General features: G+C 39.0%; 1 protein-coding gene across 2 annotated transcripts in view; it reads left to right on the top strand.

Moving 5' to 3' along the window:
- Positions 1-20,792, top strand: part of PELI2 (pellino E3 ubiquitin protein ligase family member 2) — a 36,024-nt gene extending 15,232 nt beyond the window's left edge. Inside the window, exons 2-7 of one of the 2 annotated variants that reach the window (XM_072427557.1) lie at positions 3,705-3,834; positions 13,288-13,356; positions 16,916-17,017; positions 17,959-18,153; positions 19,001-19,189; positions 20,092-20,792. In XM_072427557.1, coding sequence (XP_072283658.1) covers positions 3,705-3,834; positions 13,288-13,356; positions 16,916-17,017; positions 17,959-18,153; positions 19,001-19,189; positions 20,092-20,658 — 1,252 coding nt within the window. In that variant the 3' untranslated portion in view covers positions 20,659-20,792. The remainder of the gene's footprint in view (positions 1-3,704; positions 3,835-13,287; positions 13,357-16,915; positions 17,018-17,958; positions 18,154-19,000; positions 19,190-20,091) is intronic. The other variant, XM_072427558.1, reaches the window with a different exon arrangement.
- Positions 20,793-21,381: the final 589 nt, after the last annotated feature.

Raw genomic sequence — 21,381 nt, 5'->3', positions numbered from 1 at the left:
TCCTTAGGGATAAAACGCTGCTCAGCGCATGCCTGGGGTTATATAATTCATACTCCCATTCATCAGTTCCAAAATGTTTTTTGCCCCATCTTTACTTTTAATTATTATTTGCCCATTCCGGAAAATTGAAATTTGAAAAACGTTCCACACTTGTAACACCTGTTTGTTGCAGGCTTTTATTTTTGACAGTGATGTGGCTCACACATCATTGCATGCTAAAAGAATGGCAAACAGGAAAATGATGTGAACAAAAACCTCCCTGTTAATTAACATTGCATGCATAATCTCCATAGAGCCAACTTGATATCTAGCATGTGCTTAATCCACTTATCCTGAAACATGCTGAAAAGATTTTGGCTTCAGTTCCTTTGACAATCCAGTTAATGGCAATGTTAAAGTATTGCCAGGCATTCTGGCAGAGTCTGTATTAAATAGTTATGCTGGGTTATTGAAAAACACCAGCATGTAATATATCCGCTGTAGTGGCATGTTAGAACTTGTGATCTCCCAGCTGTGAAAGAACAGTATAGACTTTATCACCTAGAAACGGCTATACAGAACATGCAGCCCACAACATCTGCAGTTATTAACTCTGTACCCCTTATTCCATGGGATATACATAGTGACTAAAAGAATAAGGTTTGACAGATGTTAGGTTTTGGGTTCCTTCACAGGAACCTGTTGGCCTTCCTTTCTGTGATAATGTGAAGAGTTTATCATTTGCATTAACCTGTACATGTTTCGTTCTTGGGATATTTCCCCTGGGTTACTGTACGTCAACAAAAGGGGAAATCCTAGGATGGTACGTCAGATGGATTTATTGTCTTGCAGGATCCCCTTTCAATTCTTCATTTTAGAGCTGGAGTCTTCTACATGGTACAAAATAAGGGTCCTTGGTTAGAAACAAATCAAGAAAGACCGGTCAAATCTGTAAATAACATTGGGACTTTTGCTACTTTGTGTACTTCTCTCTGCTTAAGTCAATAGTAATCCATGTAACTGTTACGTAGAGCATAAATGGCTCAATATATAGATAACACAGAAACCGTTAATGCCATATCGCTTGTACCTTCTTTCCATCAATATTAACCATGGTAGCAGCTGTCTTTCTCATAAACAAAACATTACCTTAGACATCATGTTGCATAAAAAGGTCCTGGTAAGGAAATTATTAAACTTGCTTGTCATATGGGATGGGTATTTTTATTTAGCAGTTTAGAAACTTTCAAATACATGTGGCTACAAAATGAAACCTCTGAGGTGAACAGGAACGCTATATTGCATGACATCCTTGATTTAAAGTCCCCAGCATGGAGAGCTAGATTCGGCTCTGAAGAGACATCAGTGTCACTTGAAATCGCAGGAAACTAGATGGTGAATACAGTACCTTGGATCTCACACAACCGAGACTTGGGCTCTGCATTTTCTTACAGTTTTCAAGCTGTCCTAAAACTTTTCTGTTGTGGCTGAATCTTCTTGCTTGCCATGAGTTTTGCTCCCTTAAGTCTCAACTACTGAAGAAATGCTGAGGACCTCATGGCAGAGTATTAGGAAGGTGATATATTGGTGCCTCTAACAGCCAGCTCACAAATCCTGGAAATATGTGGCTGGACCTTTTACAAAGAGACGTGCCATCAAAGCCAATCTCAAAGGTTACTGCACTGTGAAGCTACGTACACACGTCCCCCTAACAGTTCTCGCCCTATACTTGGCTCAGGGCCAATATCGGGCGAGAATCTAGCATGTGTACAGTGTCAGTCGTCCATCGTCCGAATGACCGTCCTGGCGGATCCACGGACGATGGATGACCAACAATCCTAATGAAAGTGCAGGAGGGAGAGGGCAGCGGGGAAGCCGCTCCATCGTTCTCCCCTCTCCATAGAGCAGAACCGTAGGTACAGCACTCGTTCATGCATCGTGCTGTGCTGGTTGTTAGAAAGGATCGTGAAAGATCGTTTTCAAAGACTTATTGCACATGTGTATGCAGCTTTAATGGCAGTTTGTGGTGCTATTAAAAAAAAAGTACAGGAAGTTATGCAGTGTTCAACCCAGAATTTTTTTTGTTAGGTTGGTGGCAGCCCCTGTATTGTGACCCAACTCTTCAGTATCCACCTGGCTGTTTTTGGGTGGTTACTGAAGTGCCAGATGGTGCACCAGCTACAAAAGGCTGGAAGAACACTTCTGGTATGTGATAAAAAAAAAAAAACAATAGCCTTGTTCTCCAAAATCTTACCTACATGCAGTGTAAGGTAAAGGGTTCAAAATTCAATTGACAAACTGGAAATAGTCCGGATTGGAAGAGTTGCCCTTTAAAGAAAATTTGTGTTGGTACAAATGAAGTGAGAACAGAGCTCTTCTCTCATCCGGCACCATGAATAAGTTTATAGGGTTTTGTAGAAAGGCAGGGAGTGGTTCAGCGCTGGTATATTTGTGGGTAAACGGTTAAAGGTTAATTGGTTTCCTCTATAATGCAGCTGTTCATTTGAATGCAGTTTGTGAGGAAGTCTTCCCAGTGACATGCTCATGTGCAGCCTTTTATGTGTGTGATCAGCCTGAAGATGTGACTCAAGGATGAAGCATTCACTGATATCAATGGCTTCCTTTGTACGTGTGCTTCAGGTCTTCCTTTGTCAGAACACGCTTTGTTTTATTGTAGCGGTTAGACTGTGTGTGGCAAAGGAATTCCCAAAATGTGTGTTTAGACTAAATTCTTCCACATTGGAAATGGAGAACAGTTGACAATTATTCTCATCCTTCCATCTATGTCACGGATCATTAACTGTAAAGCACCGCACTGCTATGCCTTGTCTCTTTACTCTTCAAATTAAACAAGTCTTATCCGCTCCCACCTGAAGAATAGACGTGGGTGTATCGAGCAGATAGCGGGCTCTATAGGAGTTTTCAGCTATATAAAAAAAAATGTCATAAACTGTACCTATTTTATCTATTGCCTGTTCTGCTGGCGTGATAAACCTAGGGGGGCCTTTACATCATTTTGAGATACCTCTGATATCATTCAGAACTGACAGGTTCATTTAACGTGTAGTTGTCCTCGTTCTGACCTGCATTCCACCTGCTTCAAGGGGTTCTGCATTTCTGTAGACCTGATATGGGAGTGCAAAATCTCCTTTGAAGCATAACCATATTGAGGACATGCATCCGGTACAGCTTCATGAGTCTTGGGGAATGTGTGGTGATCAAACCTTTTAGACAGTTGGTGCTAATTTTAATATATTAAGTTGGTACCAACTTGGTCTCCCAAACTGCCCTAGCAAAGAGAAAAGAAATTAGCTGGTCGGTTACTTAAAGGGCATTTAAAACTGTTTCATATTAAAAACCTTCTTACATTAGGATTTTTGTGATTGGGTTGTTCTCCTAGCCCCAACCATGTCTTTTGACCCCATCACATGCAGAGGAGACTTAATGGAAGGTTTGAGTAAGAAAGCAAGCAGAAAATGAAAATTAACAGGCTGGAAGAAAAATCATACAAAGTACATAGTGTACACTTGGATAGCATCCAAGTTCAAGCAACTATTTTGTTTCTTTCCATGATTTGTAGACATGCATATTATGGTTTTCAAAGGTGTTGGCATTTTTTTTTTTTTTTTTTTTTTTTTTTTTTTTTTTTTTTTTTACGTGTAGCTGAAATTTTATGTGCATAAATTAAAAACAAAAAAATAACTATATCATTGTGTTTTTTATAGGTACAATGGCTGCCTTCCTAATGGAGACAGAGGGAGACGGAAAAGTAGATTTGCACTTTTTAAACGGCCTAAATCGAATGGTGTCAGAGCCAGCTCAGTCCATGTGGTTTCAACTCCCCAGGCTACTAAGGTAGGTTATGGTATAAAAGTGGAAAGATTCAATGTAAGTGTTAAAAAATTGTAAATCTATAACCCAATTCTCCTCTGGTAAGGTAATTCTGACCAGCGGTGTGGTGTTTTTTGCTGTCACAAGTATCTCCGATAAAAGTTCCTAGTGGCCAAGAGTTGGTTGAACAGCAACACATAGTTTAGGTTACATTATTGTGAAAGGAAAGTAAATAGTTGTATTGTTTAGACTGTCCTTCTGTGGAAGGTGGCTAAAGATTAATTGGCTTTTGAGAGTAGTTGCCAGACTCTGTTATCTTGGGGTAACACACTTCTCCTCTTTCTGCCTGCAAGTTGATGTACTGTGTGGTTTATCTAGAAGTATAGTCAGAAAACAGACTGGGCATATCTATTGTGCTTTCTGACTTTTTGCAAGAATAATTGTGTAATTTGATGCTAAAAATCAGTGGAAACTTTAAAAAAAGATTTTTTTTTTGTATGCAGACCGTAATGATTATTTCACCATCAGCAACAGTGGCTTGCGTTTAGTGTAACTTTTTTGCCCGTATAGTGAAAGGAGGGGGGGAGAAAAAAAACGTTAATTTAACGGCTGCCTTTTTGAGCCGCACATATTAAATCGTTTGCTCCCCCACTTGCCCTGTTGTCTTCAGGAGAAATAAAAGTATGTTTAGTATGACAAGCATTTCAGTGTTGGTGCTTGCTGTATCATGCCAAAAAGGAAGGCGAGTTAGTTAGATCCATAAATATTTGGACAGAAACGCCTTTTTTCTAATTTTGGTTCTGTGCATTACCATAACTTAATTTTAAATGAAATAACTCAGATGCAGTTGAACTGCAGACTTTCAGCTTTAATTCAGTGGGTTGAACAAAAAGATTGTATAAAAATGTGAGGAACTTAAGCCTACTAAACTAATTGGACAAATTAAAAAGCTGAACATAAAATGTTCGTTTTTAATACTTGGTTGAAAATCCTTTACTTGCAATGTCCTGTGTCACATCATGGATAAACACTAGTGTCCCAGTGCCACTGGCAGCCATGCACGCCCAAGCCATCACACTGCCTCCGCCATGTTTTACAGGTGATGTGCTATGCTTTGGATCATGAGCTGTTCCACGCCTTCTCCATACTTTTTTCTTGTCATCATTCTGGTAAAGGTTGATCTTTGTTTCATCTGTCCAAAGAATGTTTTTCCAGAACTGTGCTGGCTTTTTTAGATGTTTTTGAGCAAAGTCCAATCTAGCCTTTCTATTCTTGAGGCTTATGAGTGGCTTACACCTTGCAGGGCACCCTCTGTATTTACTTTCATGCAGTCTTCTCTTTATGGTAGACTTGGATATCGATACGCCTACTTCCTGGAGAGTGTTGTTCACTTGGTTGGCTGTTGTGAAGGGGTTTCTCTTCACCATGGAAATGATTCTGCCATCATCCACCACTGTTATCTTCCGTGGACGTCTAGGTCTTTTGGCGTTGCTGAGTCCACCAGAGCTTTGTTTCTTTCTCATGATGTACCAAACTGTAGATTTTGCCACTCCTAATATTGTAGCAATTTCTCGGATGGGTTTTTTTCTGTTTTTGCAGCTTGAGGATGGCTTCTTTCACCTGCATGGAGACCTCCTTTGACCGCATGTTGTCTGTTCACAGCAAAATCTTCCACATACAAGCGCACCCCCTCCCAAATCTACTCCAGGCCTTTTATCTGTTTAATTGTTAATGACATAATGAAGGAATTGCCCACACCAGCCCATGAAATAGCCTTTGAGTCAATTGTCTAATTACTTCTGAGCCCCTGAAATGAAGTGATTTAGTTCCTCACATTTGTATGCAATCTTTTTGTTCAACCCACTGAATTAAAGCAGAAAGTCTGCAGTTCAACTGCATCTGAGTTGTTTCATTTAATTACTCAATTACTGGTAATATACAGAACCAAGATTAGAAAAAAAGTTGTCTCTGTCAATATATTTATGGACCTAACTGTATACTGTATTTTTGCTTAGCTTTACATAGACAAAGCACCTCTTTTAGATTAGTTTATATTTCATTTCTTTTACTTGTAAATGCACCTGCAGCTTCGTCATTGGTTATAAATGTACTACATCCCCAAAACATTAAGCATATTTAGACTAAAAAGTATAAAAGCTTTGACATTTTGGCTTACCCTAGGCTAAACCCTTATCTCCATTTCCCCATCCTACCACTTCCCTGACTTCTGATGTATGTACAGAGCAGTGACTTAAACAGCCACAGGAAGTAGACTTTTAAATGGCAGCTTGCTGAAAAAGATTAAAGATGGGGAAAAAACTTTGTGGGCAAACTGGATCCGTATTTTTATTTTTTATTTTGAATTTTGGGGTTAATGCGCTTCATAGTTATTTGTAAGCTCACTAGATCAAATTTTGTAGTTTTAGTAAACCTTTTGAATGGGTTACTATATAATGACCGCTCAAGACAGTCACCACAACAGCTTGACCTATAAATACATTACAGCTGGGTTGGGCTAGCTGTGGATATTTTGGGTCCACTCACTGCAGCATTTTTTTTTCTCTCATAGCCTCCAATTTACTTAGATTGTTAGTGTGTGTAACCTATAGCATATATATTTATATTAAGGTATATTGTTTATATCCTACTTTTTATCTGTAATTATGTTATGAAACCTGGAGCTGTATGGATCTGGATGTGCACAACAGTGTTTTCATATACTCACCGCTTTTAGCTATCCATCTGCTGTAGCTTTTGTCAGTTTTCCTTTTTAGGCCCGCTGCTGTACAAAGCAAAGCCTGGCTGGATTGTCTAAATATTGTAACTGTGCAGAGCTATTGTTTAAAAAGCTTGTAATGGAAACTAAGGCTCTGCCAGTTTTGTACATTATTCAGTGTAATAGAATGGAGCCATGTTTTATTTCTGTTACAGCAAACCTGCACTTGTGTAATATATAAATATATATATATATATATATATATATATCAAACAATCAAATGTACAATTTAGAAGGCTTCTGCAGCATCCTGAAAGCAGGCCATGGAATTACACAATATCAGTACATGGTGACAAGCTTTCCAACGCTCCGTCCTGCACCTAGCTCCTGACTTTATCACTAAGTGCCCGGTCCTAAACATTAGGGAGGAACTGAAAGAAAGCTGACTCTTGGAACTAAAGTTATGATTTGCATAACTCTGTAGCCTTCCTCATGCTTCTAGGAAAGGTTTGAAAGTGGATCAGGATTCCACCTGCACTTATTTCCTGCTTGTTTATTTGCAGTAGTCCAGCAGAAAAACACCTCAAGACTAATTGTTGTTGGGGATGATAGAGTTAAAAAAACCATGAATGTGTATATGAACTTGTAGCTTTTGCCTTACCAACATCTCTTTTATATCTTAGAGTGCTTTGACAGGAAAGAAGTAAAAGAATGAAGATTTCTGCCCTTTACTTAGGACAAACTTTTAGCAGCTTTCATCCTTCTAAATGGCCATGTAGACTTCATAGCAGGCAAATACAGAGGACATGTTCATGCTGAGTTTTCTTCCATATCACCTCAAGACCCCCAAGGTGATGCTTACTATTGACCATTAAACTAATAACACGGATGTTGCTATACATTGCTGCAGCATGGCCCAGCTTTTGGGTGTGGAAGAGTTAGTAAAACTTTTCTTGTACAGGTTTTTTTGAATGCCTACTTTTTAAACCAGCAGCTTTAGCGTCTCCTATACACATACCAATAAAAAGAAATTGCAGCAGGGGATTGTGGTCTGCACTAGTTCAGGTGTTGGCTGTCTCCTACATGTACAAGAAACCTAAATCCTCAGGTCTGGTGCTTGTGGCCATTTCTCTTTATCGGACGGACCTCACTGGCTCTATTCAGGTAATAACACTGAAAACAGCATGGCTGGATGTTCTTGTGGTTTGAGACAAGACGCAGAAGCGGTTCATGCTTGTTTCTGTATTTGTCCCAGAAAGTACATGAACATTGTGTTCCAGCTGTGTGTTGCTATTTATGGAATGTGATGTGAGCACTTGCACATGTGAATTCCACCCAAACATCTGTGGATGCTGCAAGGAAATTCATGTCTTCCCTATTGACATGATATTTGAGAATACAGGAACCTGCAATACATTTTTATTAATAGGCGCTCATAAAGTAGAACTCCAACCTTAGACATCTTGTCCAATCTATTTCAGTTGTTCCCCCCCCCCCCCCTCCAATGGATCAAATCTATTACATAGTGTATGGCTGGCTTCATCCATAGCACTGAATGTGGCTACAGGGGCCAAAACCTTGCTGGATCGGGAAAGGAGATATTTAATCTCATGTTTAGGAAGGGCAACTTCATTAAAGGTGAGGTTGTCCTTTTACGTTGATAAGATTTATAGTAAGTCTAATTTGCTAGGCAAATTGTTCAGTCCCTCTTCTCATTTAATATTAAGTAAGATACTCATTTCATGTTTAGCACTGATCACTATGGGAATCCTGTGTAAGAAAGGGAGTGTTACATTTCCACAATTAGATGTCAATAGGTGTATTCTGCAGAATGAGAATTCTGCTATCATTTGGGGGCAGAGGGCTTAGTTTTGACTTTGGTAAGAGCTGAAACCTCTGTCAGGATGTTGTCCCCATTGAACATCCAGCCTTTCCCCAAATGTACATGTTGGGAAGTCATGTTCGTTTGGGCAAAAAAACATTGCAGTCCCAGCTGTTAAGTGGATCGCACCGAGCAGCCAGTAAAGTGCAAGCTTGAGATGTGGGATGAGATTATATGCAATCTGCTCTTTCTGTGTTTTCCCTCCTTGGAGCCTGTAAGTGATGTTCATTTCTCGAAGCTCCGGTTTATTACCTAGTCCCTGCAAGCATTCCCAATATTTGTTAGACAAAATTATTTTACCAACAGCCAGTCATGTTCTTTATTAACCACAGATCACTGTAAGGGTGTAAGTTAAGAGGGGCAATGGGGGCAGACTTTCCTGGGCATCTCCCGGCTCTTTGGTACCTTGCTAGCTGATTGGCTGCTCCGACTTTCCTTACAGCAGAGCTCAGACTAGAAAAGGAAGATGCAGAAGGATTCATACACATGTGTTCATAACAAACATGGTGATAAGAGAAGAGCAGAATCTGAGCGATGATTTCTTCAGTGTGCTGCTTCTCGTTCACTAGGCTCGGTTCCTAAGAAAGACCTAGTCGTACCAAACTGTAGTAGAGAATAGTTAGGGTACCACTATAGTCTTGTACAATTGTTTTAAAATGGATGCACTGCCTACACGTAAAGCTGTTATCTATGTATTATATATTTGTGTACTAGATTGAGCTACTATGGTTCTACCATTCAAGAGAATAGGAGCAGGTGAAAGGTAAATTAAAAAAAATAAAATAAATCTGTGAGAATACACTATGCAAAATATTGGCTATCTAGGCAAAACCTCTTTACATTTTGAATAAAGTGGAGATTTCCTCCAGTTTCCGTTTGGTTAGGAGGTGAAAGAAATTTTTGGCAATATTGCACATTCTGTAAACTGTCAGATATTAACTCTCCCCTATTCCATTTAAAACAAAAAGGTTTTGGGTAGATATAGCCTAAAGGCTGGAGTTAGAGCTTGTTCATTTGTATTGTCCCATATTCACCCCTAATGGATCAAAACTTTTTCTGCCTATATAATCTACCTATTCTCTGTATTTGGAAAATGAAGACATTTTGGATAGTATCACACTGCAGCTGTGATTAATTGTTTCTTGATTTTATTTTCCAGGCCATGACTACACAATTAGGCTGCAGAGTTAGCTTGGGATGGCTGTTTTGTGACTTAGAAATGATAAAAAATGAAATGATTTCTTGCCGGTTCTAATTGTCATGTTGTAGCAAATATCTTGCGTTGAGTTCACGGCCCAGCATTTGCTGCAGGCTTAGCTGTTTGCGAAGTGATGCATGATAAAACGAGAACCTGGAGGGATCCGACACTCCCAAATGTGTTAAATTTCCTGGCGACAATCTGGCTAAATTTTTCTTTGTTTTATATAAAACAGATTTGTTTCTGGGATTCAATCTGGTCTTGTTTTCATTGTACAAGATTTAGCGCTGTTTGCCTCTTCTAAACAAACTTGTATTGTTACACGATTCTCAGCCAAAGTAGGGAACATGAGTCGGAGTTCTCCCAACTGCCTGCATAATTTCCCCCACTTGTAAAGCTCTGCACACAGTCATCTGTGTTCCCAGGAGAACACACGCCCTGTTCTTAACCTTTCTTAGAACCCAAGACTTTAAAAGCCTCTGCAGCTTTACATAATACCCTCTGAAAGGTGTGTTCTACCATAGGTATTATGATCAAAGCAGATTATAACTGATCCCTGCTATGTAAGGTATCCTTCTCTCCTGCTCACATGGAACGGTAAATGCCTCCCTTTTCAAGCAGCTGTATTTCACTTTGTTAGGAGTCTGCTTTCTTAAATTATTCATCTTTGAGGTAATGAACAAGAAAAAAGGTATAGGAAATTGGGTGGTATTAAAAATAATTACTACTATACATCAAGAATACCCCTCTTCCCCCAACTCTTCTTGTCTCCAATGTCTCTGGGATACTGTTGGTGAGATGTAGAGTAGTATGTGTCTGTGCTTGTCTGCTCATTTTTTTCCCCCCTATTTTAATGTACAGTGCTGCGTAATATGTTGGCGCTATATAAATCCCGTTTAATAATAATTATTTTGCTTTTTTACATTTTACAACTCCCACCATGGTAGTATGACACCATCATTCTTGTTATGGCTACTGAACCTGTACATAGTAGCAGTTTGTGATTGTTTTAGGCATGATCAATCACACACAAGACGTTTCACACACGACTCCATATACGTCATATTTGAAGGAATTCCATAGCTGGTGGACGCTGTAAAATAATTAATCAACAGCTCTCAGAATTCAGGAATTTTTTTTTCCTCGATTGATTGGTTTGAACTATAGTGATAACACCTTTTTAGAGTAATAAGACAACATGTGAATCAATTTTTGGGGCAACAACTTGGTCTAAAGCTGGCCACATGTAACCGTCTGATTCTACAGTATCCTTTTAGATCTAGGTTTTTACAGCATACTTACACTTATTTTAAGGGTTCCCCCTTGCTTACAAAATCAAAGTATTGTGTTGCCCCTTCTATAATTACTATATCCACTGTTCTCAGTATATTCGCATGGTGGTCAGTAAGAAGAATGCCTCCTGCATTGCTGGCTAATTGGAAGAATGTCACCCTTACAAATAGCCAAAGAAACAATATTGATTACCTGAGGGTTACAAATTGCTTAAAGACACCCTAGCAACCCTTGGTGGAAACCTGGTTGAGAAACCCTGCCCTAGGTTGATTGGATCGTTCAAGCAGACTTTTGCACATGTTTTTTTTGGGTAAAGCGGAATTCGGATTCAGACATTTAAAACGGGGACTGCTCGGTGTGAGCTGTTATTTTTCTAGCCAGAAATCGCCTCCGTGTTCCCTACTTTAATTATGAATTGGAATAGCCCCATTCAGGTCTAAGCCATACCAACCTGGCAGCAAACTATTCAATAAAAGCACTTGTACTGGGCTCTCTGCCACTAATATTGGATAAGGGGGTCTGGTTGGCAAAGTTTAGTCCCAAAGTCGAGCCACAGAATGTACTGATTTTATGTAGACCATGTTTCATGGCAGTATCTGCTTTGATAATGTATGAAGGTGAATATCCGGTGATGTGAAATCTTCAACTGATTCTCCTTCGTGATCCAGAAGTTCTCAGATGTCACAACAAATTGGTGGCTGTGGTCACCACTTATGGCCAGGCCTTGGGTTGGACCCATGAATTTATTGTGAGGCGCTGTGTTTTTACACACATCACTAATAATCCTAATATCCGCATTCCTAATAAATACTGGGAACCAATCAGAATAAATCATGACACTTTTTGTGTGTTAATAATAATAAGGGAGGATTTTTGGGAAATGGTATACTAATAAAAATGTTGTATGCACTTATCAGTATGTAAAAACATTTTAAGTTTGCCGTGCTAGTTGAAATTTAACAAGTGGGCTCTGGAATTAAATTTTGACTGGGTGTCTAGGCTTCAATGAACTTGTTAAGTTAGTGTATAATAATGAATCAACCATGGCACTATATGGCTGGGTACCAATTAGGCATTGAAATTGAAAGTTCCCCCCCCATCTTTTGGACACTGTGTGCGCTTTGTAGTAATTCAGCTGCATATCAGGTTGCGATATCCTGGGAACATTGTGCTTAATTTATTTACCTCCATCTCTCATGTAACAGTTTAATACAAAAAGATCAGAGCTGCTCTGTTAATTCTTCCCATATGTCTATAATGTAAACTAAATCTGTCATTTCTATTATCACTTCCAAACAATAGGGTCTGCACATTTGCATGGTTGTTTGCACGCATGTCAAGCAGACCTTTTTATATGTGTTTTTTTTGTTGTCTTAGACCATTTTTTTAGCTTGTTCAAAGGTGGACTGTTGGCTTTGTGGTCATTGCACTGCTCATGGTGCAAGGTATCAAATCTATTAGCAAAAATCATGAAAATCCAAATCAATAACGCGTTAATTGGAGGCTAGGTAGTAATTTTGATAAAACAGTGAATGGTGAAAGTAACAATTCACAATGGTTATCATTCACTACAATTTAACACGTGCCAGGAAGAAGCCCCAAACTATTTACCGCTTACTTTTGCCACCTCGGGAGTCGCTACATTAGCTTCTCCCTGCAGCAGCCCCATAGAAAACGAATGGGGGCAGCAATGAGTGGTACCAGTACTGCTCTCTGCTGCTAGCTGTCAATGTGTGAAAGACCAACCACCTTGCAAGCTACCAGGAGCCACACAAGATCGCTCAATCCCGAGGAAGGTCTGAACCTGCCCTAAGAATACACATGCTTGTTATGTTTAAACAATATTTGCTTCCTTCTAAGGTGTACTTTGGCTCTGATTCCCCTACAAAGTCATTCTCTTCTGTTCATCAAACATAAATCTGAACGCTGTTTCCTAGGGCTTTTTTAGTCGATCGAAAACCAGCCAAAAACGCATACATCTGGTTCCCTGGTGGATTCTGTAGAATTTCTGCACACCATAATGCTTTTGATAAGTGGTTTTTCACCATTGTTATCATAGTAATCCTTAGCAACGCATCTTTATTATGCCAGCTGTAAAAAAAATACTTGAAATGCTAGCATTAAAGGACCACTAGAAAAAATAAAAGAATATTAACTGTATGCAGTTAATATATTGATGGCATTCAGTGTGTGTACAGTGGTGAATTGGGACAAATTATATGCTGCTAAGGACGCCCTAATTATAACAATTACTATGTTTACCTATTTAATAATTCTTTGTCTTGCATGCCATGGACAACCTACATACAGTTTAATAGTCATTTAGTCCTAAGCACATTCAATCTGAAAGCCAGGCAAATGATTGTATACATTTTATATAATTTACAGGAAAAAAAGCTTGCAGTTTTGATCAGCATGTCTTGTGATATAGACAACCCTGCCGCAGAGCACATTCAGGTTAGTGACCTCACTTTTCTCTACTGCTGTAAAGCAATACAACTTGGTCAAGCCCCATCCCATCTCCATACATCCTCCAAGAGGATTCATCTTTGGGGCTAAATCATGATGAGCGAAGTGTATATATGGCAGGCAAATGTATTATTAATATTAAACAGGATTTATATAGCGCCAACATACTACGCGGTGCTGTACATTAAATAGTGGTTGTAAATGCCACACAGATACAGACAGTGACACAGGAGGAGCAGAGGACCCTGCTCCGAAGAGCTTACAATCTAGGAGGTGGGAGAAGTAACACAATAGGAGGGGAGATAATATCATTAGGTACTGACCCTGCTGACTTCTGATTCCAGAAGCTGACCTTGCAAGAATTGTACATGTCTGCTTAGGTCAAGGGGGTCGGGGTTTTAAAATCTGTTTTTTTTTTTTTTTTTTGTTTTTAAATATTTAAAAAATACTGCTAGGACTTGACCCAGAGGAGTTGTTGGTTGCATTTGGGTCATGCGTGGGGATAAGCTTTAAAGCCTCCTACATCCCTAAAATACAGAGCACATTCCTGCTTTTGTAATTTGTTTACTGTACATTTTACAAGCCAGCAATTGATCCTGCGCTGACATATAATCCATCTGAAACGCTCCTCGTGCAGCCATGCATTTTGTTCAGGGCTTTGCTTTGAAAGGTGAGGTTGCAACTCTGCTAATGAATATGACAATACGTCACACAAATGCTGTACGGTGGCTGAGCCTTAGGTCAGTAATCGCAATCTTTTAACCTATTCAGAAACTTGTTTTTGATGTTCTTCTTGCCCAGTTCACAAAGGATAACCAATACCCATAAAAATAATATAGGGCATCAATAAACTGTGTTTACCGGGGTCTGGTTGTAAAGGATCATCTACAGGTGCAATTTTGCTTTTGAGCTAGTATAATGGTATATACATAGGTAAAGGAATGATAAATGGATATCTCTCCTCCATATATAAAAATATATTTACTTGACAGAGGGTCAGGTCCCCCTGGATAATGAATTGAGCCCGATAGTCCAGTCTTGGATACTTGTAATATCTCCCGGCCACAATCGTCTCTCGGCACACTGCAGTTGGTTGGCCTTTACTTTGCACTAGTTATCTAGCGTGATGGGCAAGTTTAGTAATCCATTATCCTCATCCTTTCACAAAGTGACCCATCTCCTCCTGTTGCATTCACTTAAGCAAAAAACCCAATTAGACCAAGGATATGTTAGCCGCAGCAGGTGTAACTACATAGGAACAGGTATCTCGCCATTTGAAAAATATTAGTCCCCACCAAAGGATCGAACTGTCATCTACTTTATATTTTAGTGCACTGTGACCCCTTTAGGGAATTGGAATCCATTAGGGTCCATTCTTAGTGTGTTGCAGAAGCGTGTCCGTTAACACCTAGCACAGCAGAAGTGTTTGTGCGCTGGGTTGCTTTTAATTGCACCTCAATTGCACCTTAGTAACATAGGCAGAGCATACGTTGATTTGCAGAATGTACTTCTAAATGCATCTGATGGCAACATGCATACGCTTAGAAAAATTCACTGCTTCCATATAGTGGGAATGAGCCTTTATAGAGCTCTTTCTTTTGTATTTTTCCTTTTCAATCCTTAATACGGACTGTTGAGAGGAAATTGCTCTGCTGTCATTTACTGAAATTTCCTTCCCTGTCATGCTGCCAGCCAAGATACAATACCAAGCTGTCCATGAGCAGTGATCTAATCATCTGCAACCAAAGGATCAGACTAATGTCCCAGAATAGCAAATCAAACCGGAATCTGTCTCATCGGTTGCCATACAGAGGCCCTTCCACTGTGATTGAAAGCCAATTCTTAGATCGATGATTGTGTGATCTTTTCTTCTTTTCTGTCCTGCAACATTCTTTCTGTGGTCCATGTATGACCAGGAGGTCCATGTTGAAATCCTCAAAGTAGTAGCTGCCATCTGTTAACAAACAAGGCCATTAAGATTGTGTAAAGGTACAGAGGGCTCTATAAGGAGGTCAAGGCTCTGTTTTCAGTCTTTGATAACCTAACATCACCATGTCAAAGAGAAACAAATCTGTTCAGAACAAACCTGTACAGATTCTTTTCACAGCCTTCCAGAGATGAAGAAATCGTAAATTGTTCTTACCCTGGCAACTACTAATGTTTCTACAAATACAGAATAGCCTATGTTTGTCAGGCTAAATAAAATGTTTAATTTGTAAATTTTCTTTAAGTTGTTCTGCTGCGTCTGGATTGCCGCTGCGATCGATCTCCTTCCATTGCTGTGTATTAATTAATTCTCCATGGTGGGTTTGAGCGGATGGTACATAATTTATGAAGGAATCGGTTACACACCATAGTTTAGTCATAAACCATACTACCTTAGCTCTTCAGACGTTTCATTTGCTTCATTTAATCAGGACTTGCTTGTCTCATCTGAAAGCACAGATGTTACATATTTTGTAAAAATCCCAACTACTTTCTATTATATAAAGAAATTTCCTATTTGGATGAATTGTCCCTGAAATACAATGGCACACTTGATACGTTTTGTATATTTGGGTAAAATGAAATGTGGGTATGGTGGGAATTGACTGATGGCAACATTTGAGGAAGTTTAGCAAACATTGGGCAAATGAGCACCTTGATGTCCCTACAGAACTCTGCAGTGTCGGTGTGCATCACATTACGTACAGATATTAAGCTTTATTTGGCACAGGTGAATCTTGCTCACATTTCTTCATTATAGGTTGGCAAATTAATAAAGAATGTATATACACCCCCCAAATATGATTATAAACAATAATAATCTTTTTCAGACATTCTAATGCTTTGGCTGTATCTAGTTTTACATGGGAGAGCCAAACTGAACTTTGCACTTAACATTGTTAGATTGGCTCTCTGAATGTAACCTCATTAGAGAAGAGATTACAATTTGGCAGCAGAACCTACATTGTGATAGGAGATATACAAGGATTGATTCATTATAAAATAAGTGCCAAAACCTAAATGTACTCCATAAATAGATGCAGTAACCCACCCTGCCGCCACAAAGATTTCGGTGACAAGGGAAATAGTCTTCAGTATTGCACTGTTGTATAGGCTTTCCTGTACTGCATTTGCTTATTCAGATTTCACTGCACACTATGAGCTTATCACAGAGTGCAGTAGAATCTGCACTAAGTCTGGCAGTTTCATTGCCTAGCTGAAGGCTGACATTCTGCTTTAAGCTTTACTGGAGAGATTAAAACTTTAACATTCACATATTTGCTGCTATATCCTAGCTCACCTGTTTAATATATAATAAATAAAAGGTGCAAATCAGGTCTATTTATAAATTATAATTTTTTTTTAATTATCAAAAGGAAGAGATGTGTTAAAGCTGTCAAGGGCTTATCCATAAACTGCTATGCTCTCCTCTTCTTTCTCTCCCTGAAGGAGTTTTATTAGAAAGCTAATTCAGGAAATCATGGCATTTACCGTGGAAGAGCCTCATTAAGTTCCTGTGATCAATGAAAACTTTTATATTTTTTTTTTTTTTTCTTTGCAGGCATTCAGCAGTAGAGGTCAACACAGCATCTCCTACACATTATCCCGAAGCCAGACAGTTGTTGTGGAATATTCTCATGATAAAGACACAGATATGTTTCAGGTACAAATGATTTTACTGCTTAGCCATTAAAGGATGGTATCTGATAATAACTTAAGGCCTAGTGAGGTTTTTTCTTTTTCTTTCTGGGTTTTTGACTCCCTAGATTTAGGATCAATATTTATAGGAATTCTGACTTCACTTGCTGTGTCTGGCTCAGTAATGCACAGTATTGGGTTGGACACTCAACTAGCATTTCTAAAAGTACAAAATACAAACCCAGTATTTCTCTCCTGTAGCTTTGACTAAAATATTCATGAAAGCTCATGCGCAGGGGCGTGATCGGTTTAGCCTGCTGCAACTGTAAAAAAAAAAAATTCAATCTTACTGCGCATGAGTAAAATTGGGCATGCGCAGAAAGAGCATCCAGAAGCCTCGTGGGATATCCACATTGTGTATCGCTGTGTATCTGGATGCTCTCTACGCTCCCATTCAGTCTTTACCACCGATGTCGTAAAGACAGATGGGAGGGGCTTCCCCCGAAAAAAAAAAATTGGATTCGGGAAAAAGCTAAATTTTCTTTCATATAGAAGGGGGTTATAAACCTTTTTATATAAAGTAAACATTTTGGCGATGGGTCTAATTTAACTCTGCAGTAAACAAAAATCCGTATATATTGATTTATCATTTATGTTCTACCTATCTCATGCAATATTTAAGGCATACCTTTGATGACCGTCACAATTGCCTTGTTAGCTCTCAATCTCTATGAAATGGTAGATGGTATACGTGCAGCACCATGCTGTATGTAGATCTAAAATAAAAATTATGACATTTCATGAAGGTGGTAATAATGCATATTACTTTTTCATCTGGGGAAATACTATGTCTGTCGTAAGGACCTACAAGCACATGGACTGATATTCCCCTGGTCTGGTCTGGTAATATTTACTATATGAGCCTTTGTCATTGCAAACAAATCATATGTTATATTTTCTCTACAGATTGGAAGGTCAACAGAAAGTCCTATAGATTTTGTAGTGACGGACACAATTTCTGGTAACCAGAACGATGAAGCTCAGATCACACAAAGTACCATTTCCAGGTTCGCTTGCCGGATAGTCTGCGATAGGAATCCGCCATTTACAGCAAGAATTTATGCCGCAGGATTTGATTCCTCAAAAAATATCTTTCTCGGTGTAAGTGTCAGTGGAGTTTTTATTTTTTTTTTTTTTTTTTTTTACATGGTAATATTTTTGATTGTGCAATGAATGTATAAAAGTAATTGATAGAACATTTCTGTGATGTCTGGGTGGAACAGTATATTTAAAATGCTATACACTTGAGACAAATGGAAGTCGGCCTCTACTCTCATGACTCGTTAGACTACAGGAGAATACAAGCACAGCAAAGAAATCCCTATCTAAGTGTGTGTATGTATATATGTATAGAGCCAAACGCTCTAATGGCCTTTGGTACCTAGACCACCAGAAATGCAGCAGATGTCTTTGGTAGATCCATATGTCATGAGTGATAGCTGTGGTCACCCTGACAGTCCCCATACCTTATAGCTGTAAGTGCACTGCCACTCAAATTTCCCTTGGTGCTCTGAGATATCTGTGAATATGAGTGCTCAGTGGCAAACTAATCTTTTATCTTCTAGAATATCTATTCTCAATAAGGGTTCAATGGAACCCCAGGTTTCCTCCAGAGATTGCTATGGGTTTCCTGAACTGTGGCCAGTTTACCTCATTTGATGATGCCTGCGTAGTTCTGGGGCCAAAACCACATGGAAGAACCAGCAGCCTTACACTACTGATCTTTTCAAATTGTCTATAAGGGTGGAATTCCAGCCACAACTGTAAAGGGGCATTCTGTCCAAGGCCCAAATTTAATAGCCCCCCAAACCCCCAATAAATTGGTTTTAGCAGAATATACATGACACTTGAATGGAATTTCAAAGGTTTCCCAGGGTGGTAACAAGGTTGTTCTAGAACATGCCTCTAAATGCAAAAGTGATGTCTATACTTCTCTTTAATTTTTTAGGAGAAAGCAGCTAAATGGAAGAATCCTGATGGCCACATGGACGGACTAACCACCAATGGTGTTCTTGTAATGCATCCAAAAGGAGGTTTCACTGAGGAATCAAAGCCTGGTGTATGGAGGGAAATTTCAGTCTGCGGTGACGTGTACACACTCAGAGAAACCAGATCAGCTCAGCAAAGAGGAAAACTTGTAAGGCTTTTGGTTTTAACTACTCTCAAACCTTTATAACTTCTGTGTAAACTTGTTTTTCATAATTGTGCCATGACTTAAGAATACAAAGTGATACACTGATATAAAAACACAAAGGGGAAGACATTAAGACTTTCCAGGGTTAAGGTGTTAATTATACATATTTAAATTGTTTTATTTATTCTGCATATGCATAAATAGTTACTCAATGACATTTGCAAACACTCTCATTTTACATAGGAGTAGCGGCATTTTCACAGCTGCTCCGGTTAGGTGATACATGGCAAATTCCCATCTATAATTTTGATATAATTTGGTGGCGATAGAAGGAATGCTGATTGCAGGAAATGAACCCTAGATAACTTGCTGACAATTTTAAGGATGTATTTCTTAAATTAAATTCTCGGAAAATTAAAACATGCAATTCTTTTGTTTATTAAAATAGAAAGTAGTTTTCAGGACCTTTTTTAAAGGATTTAATTTTCCTCCTTCCTACTCTTCAACATCCAGAACTATTTGACATCAAAAAGCTATTATATTTGCCTCTGTGTTGTAATGGGAGGTCCTTATCCAAAATATTCTACGAGCACTTAAATTGGTATTGGATAAAATGGTCCTTGCCAAGAACTGCATTATACCTGGCAAGGTTTGTGAAATGGTAGGCTGTGAGCTGGGCAAGCAGTGATCACAATTACACAGGGGGGATTCAGAGTTATCAGATCTATAAATGTTTGCAGCCAATCACATTTGCATCTTTATTCTCCAGCTGTGTCGGGTTTAAATCTAATTAGTCCGCAACCCAAGCTGCAAGGTTACTTTCTCAGAAAGGTTTATGAAAAGCTCTGTTGGGAATGACAAATTTCTGGAGTTGGAAATCTCATGCATTTTTTTTTTCTTTACAGGTGGAAAATGAAACCAACATTCTTCAGGATGGTTCTCTTATTGACTTATGTGGAGCTACCTTACTCTGGAGAACAGCAGATGGCTTGTTTCATGCACCAACTCAAAAACACATCGAAGCCTTGAGACAGGAAATAAATGCTGCCAGACCTCAGTGTCCTGTTGGATTAAACACTCTAGCTTTTCCTAGTATGAACCGCAAGGATGTAGTGGAAGAGAAACAACCTTGGGCTTACCTTACCTGTGGCCACGTGCATGGATATCACAACTGGGGTCATAGAAGTGACGCAGAGGCTAACGAGAGGGAATGTCCTATGTGTCGAACAATTGGACCCTACGTGCCTCTGTGGCTTGGCTGTGAAGCTGGCTTTTATGTAGATGCTGGTCCTCCTACACATGCTTTCAGCCCTTGTGGACACGTGTGTTCAGAGAAGACTGCCAAATACTGGTCTCAGATCCCGCTTCCTCATGGTACTCACGCATTTCACGCTGCTTGCCCATTCTGTGCAACACAGTTGACTGGCGAGGAAAGCTGTGTTAAACTCATTTTCCAGGGACCCATTGACTGATGCTATTTATAACAAACAATAATTTTTTGTTAATAAAAAATAAAACAAAAAAGCAAAAAAATACTGTGAAATTTTTCACCACTAATGCTAGATTTTACCTTTTTATAATTTTATTAAAGGGGATCAAACTGAAATTACTGAATTTTTTTTTCTGTGTTCTCAGATTGGTCAGATGTCAATATTTTGGCATGCATACCAGCAGCTTAAACATTGATTTTTTTTTTTTTTGGTTCAGATTGTTATATTTGTAAATCAATTTTAATACAGACTCTCTGTTTGAAAGGTAATTGTTTTGCAGTTATTTTACTTGCCGTTCTGTTAAGCTGACGCTCATGTTTTCATCTATGAGCTGTGGCACTGAAACCGTTCTTGAGAAATTAAGTACAATATAGGGGATTGCGTTGTGTGACCAGCATGTTAAGAAGACTTGAGGAAAATGAGCTGCAACCCTGCATGCCACAATGGCATACAACTTCTATGCAGCCTGCTTCAGGGAAAGCAGCCATTCTTGTATCATTTTCCCATATGATTATTTCCAATAGGGTATTCCCCTTAATAAAGTGATTCACTATGATGTATTGAAAACCAATGTTTCTTCATTCCCTTTTGTAACAGGTGGACCAGGTCAACCTTAGTCTGCCTCTTAGACTGGAGAAAAGGGAATAGCCCCCCTTCCCCTTGCACATGTGTCCCAAAGAAAGATAACTTAAAATTCTTAAAATA

This window comes from Pyxicephalus adspersus, chromosome 12 (assembly GCF_032062135.1).
Source record: "Pyxicephalus adspersus chromosome 12, UCB_Pads_2.0, whole genome shotgun sequence".
NCBI lineage: Eukaryota > Metazoa > Chordata > Amphibia > Anura > Pyxicephalidae > Pyxicephalus > Pyxicephalus adspersus.
The sequence above is the reverse complement of the archived record's forward strand: the minus strand, read 5'-3'. Positions and strand labels throughout refer to the sequence as shown.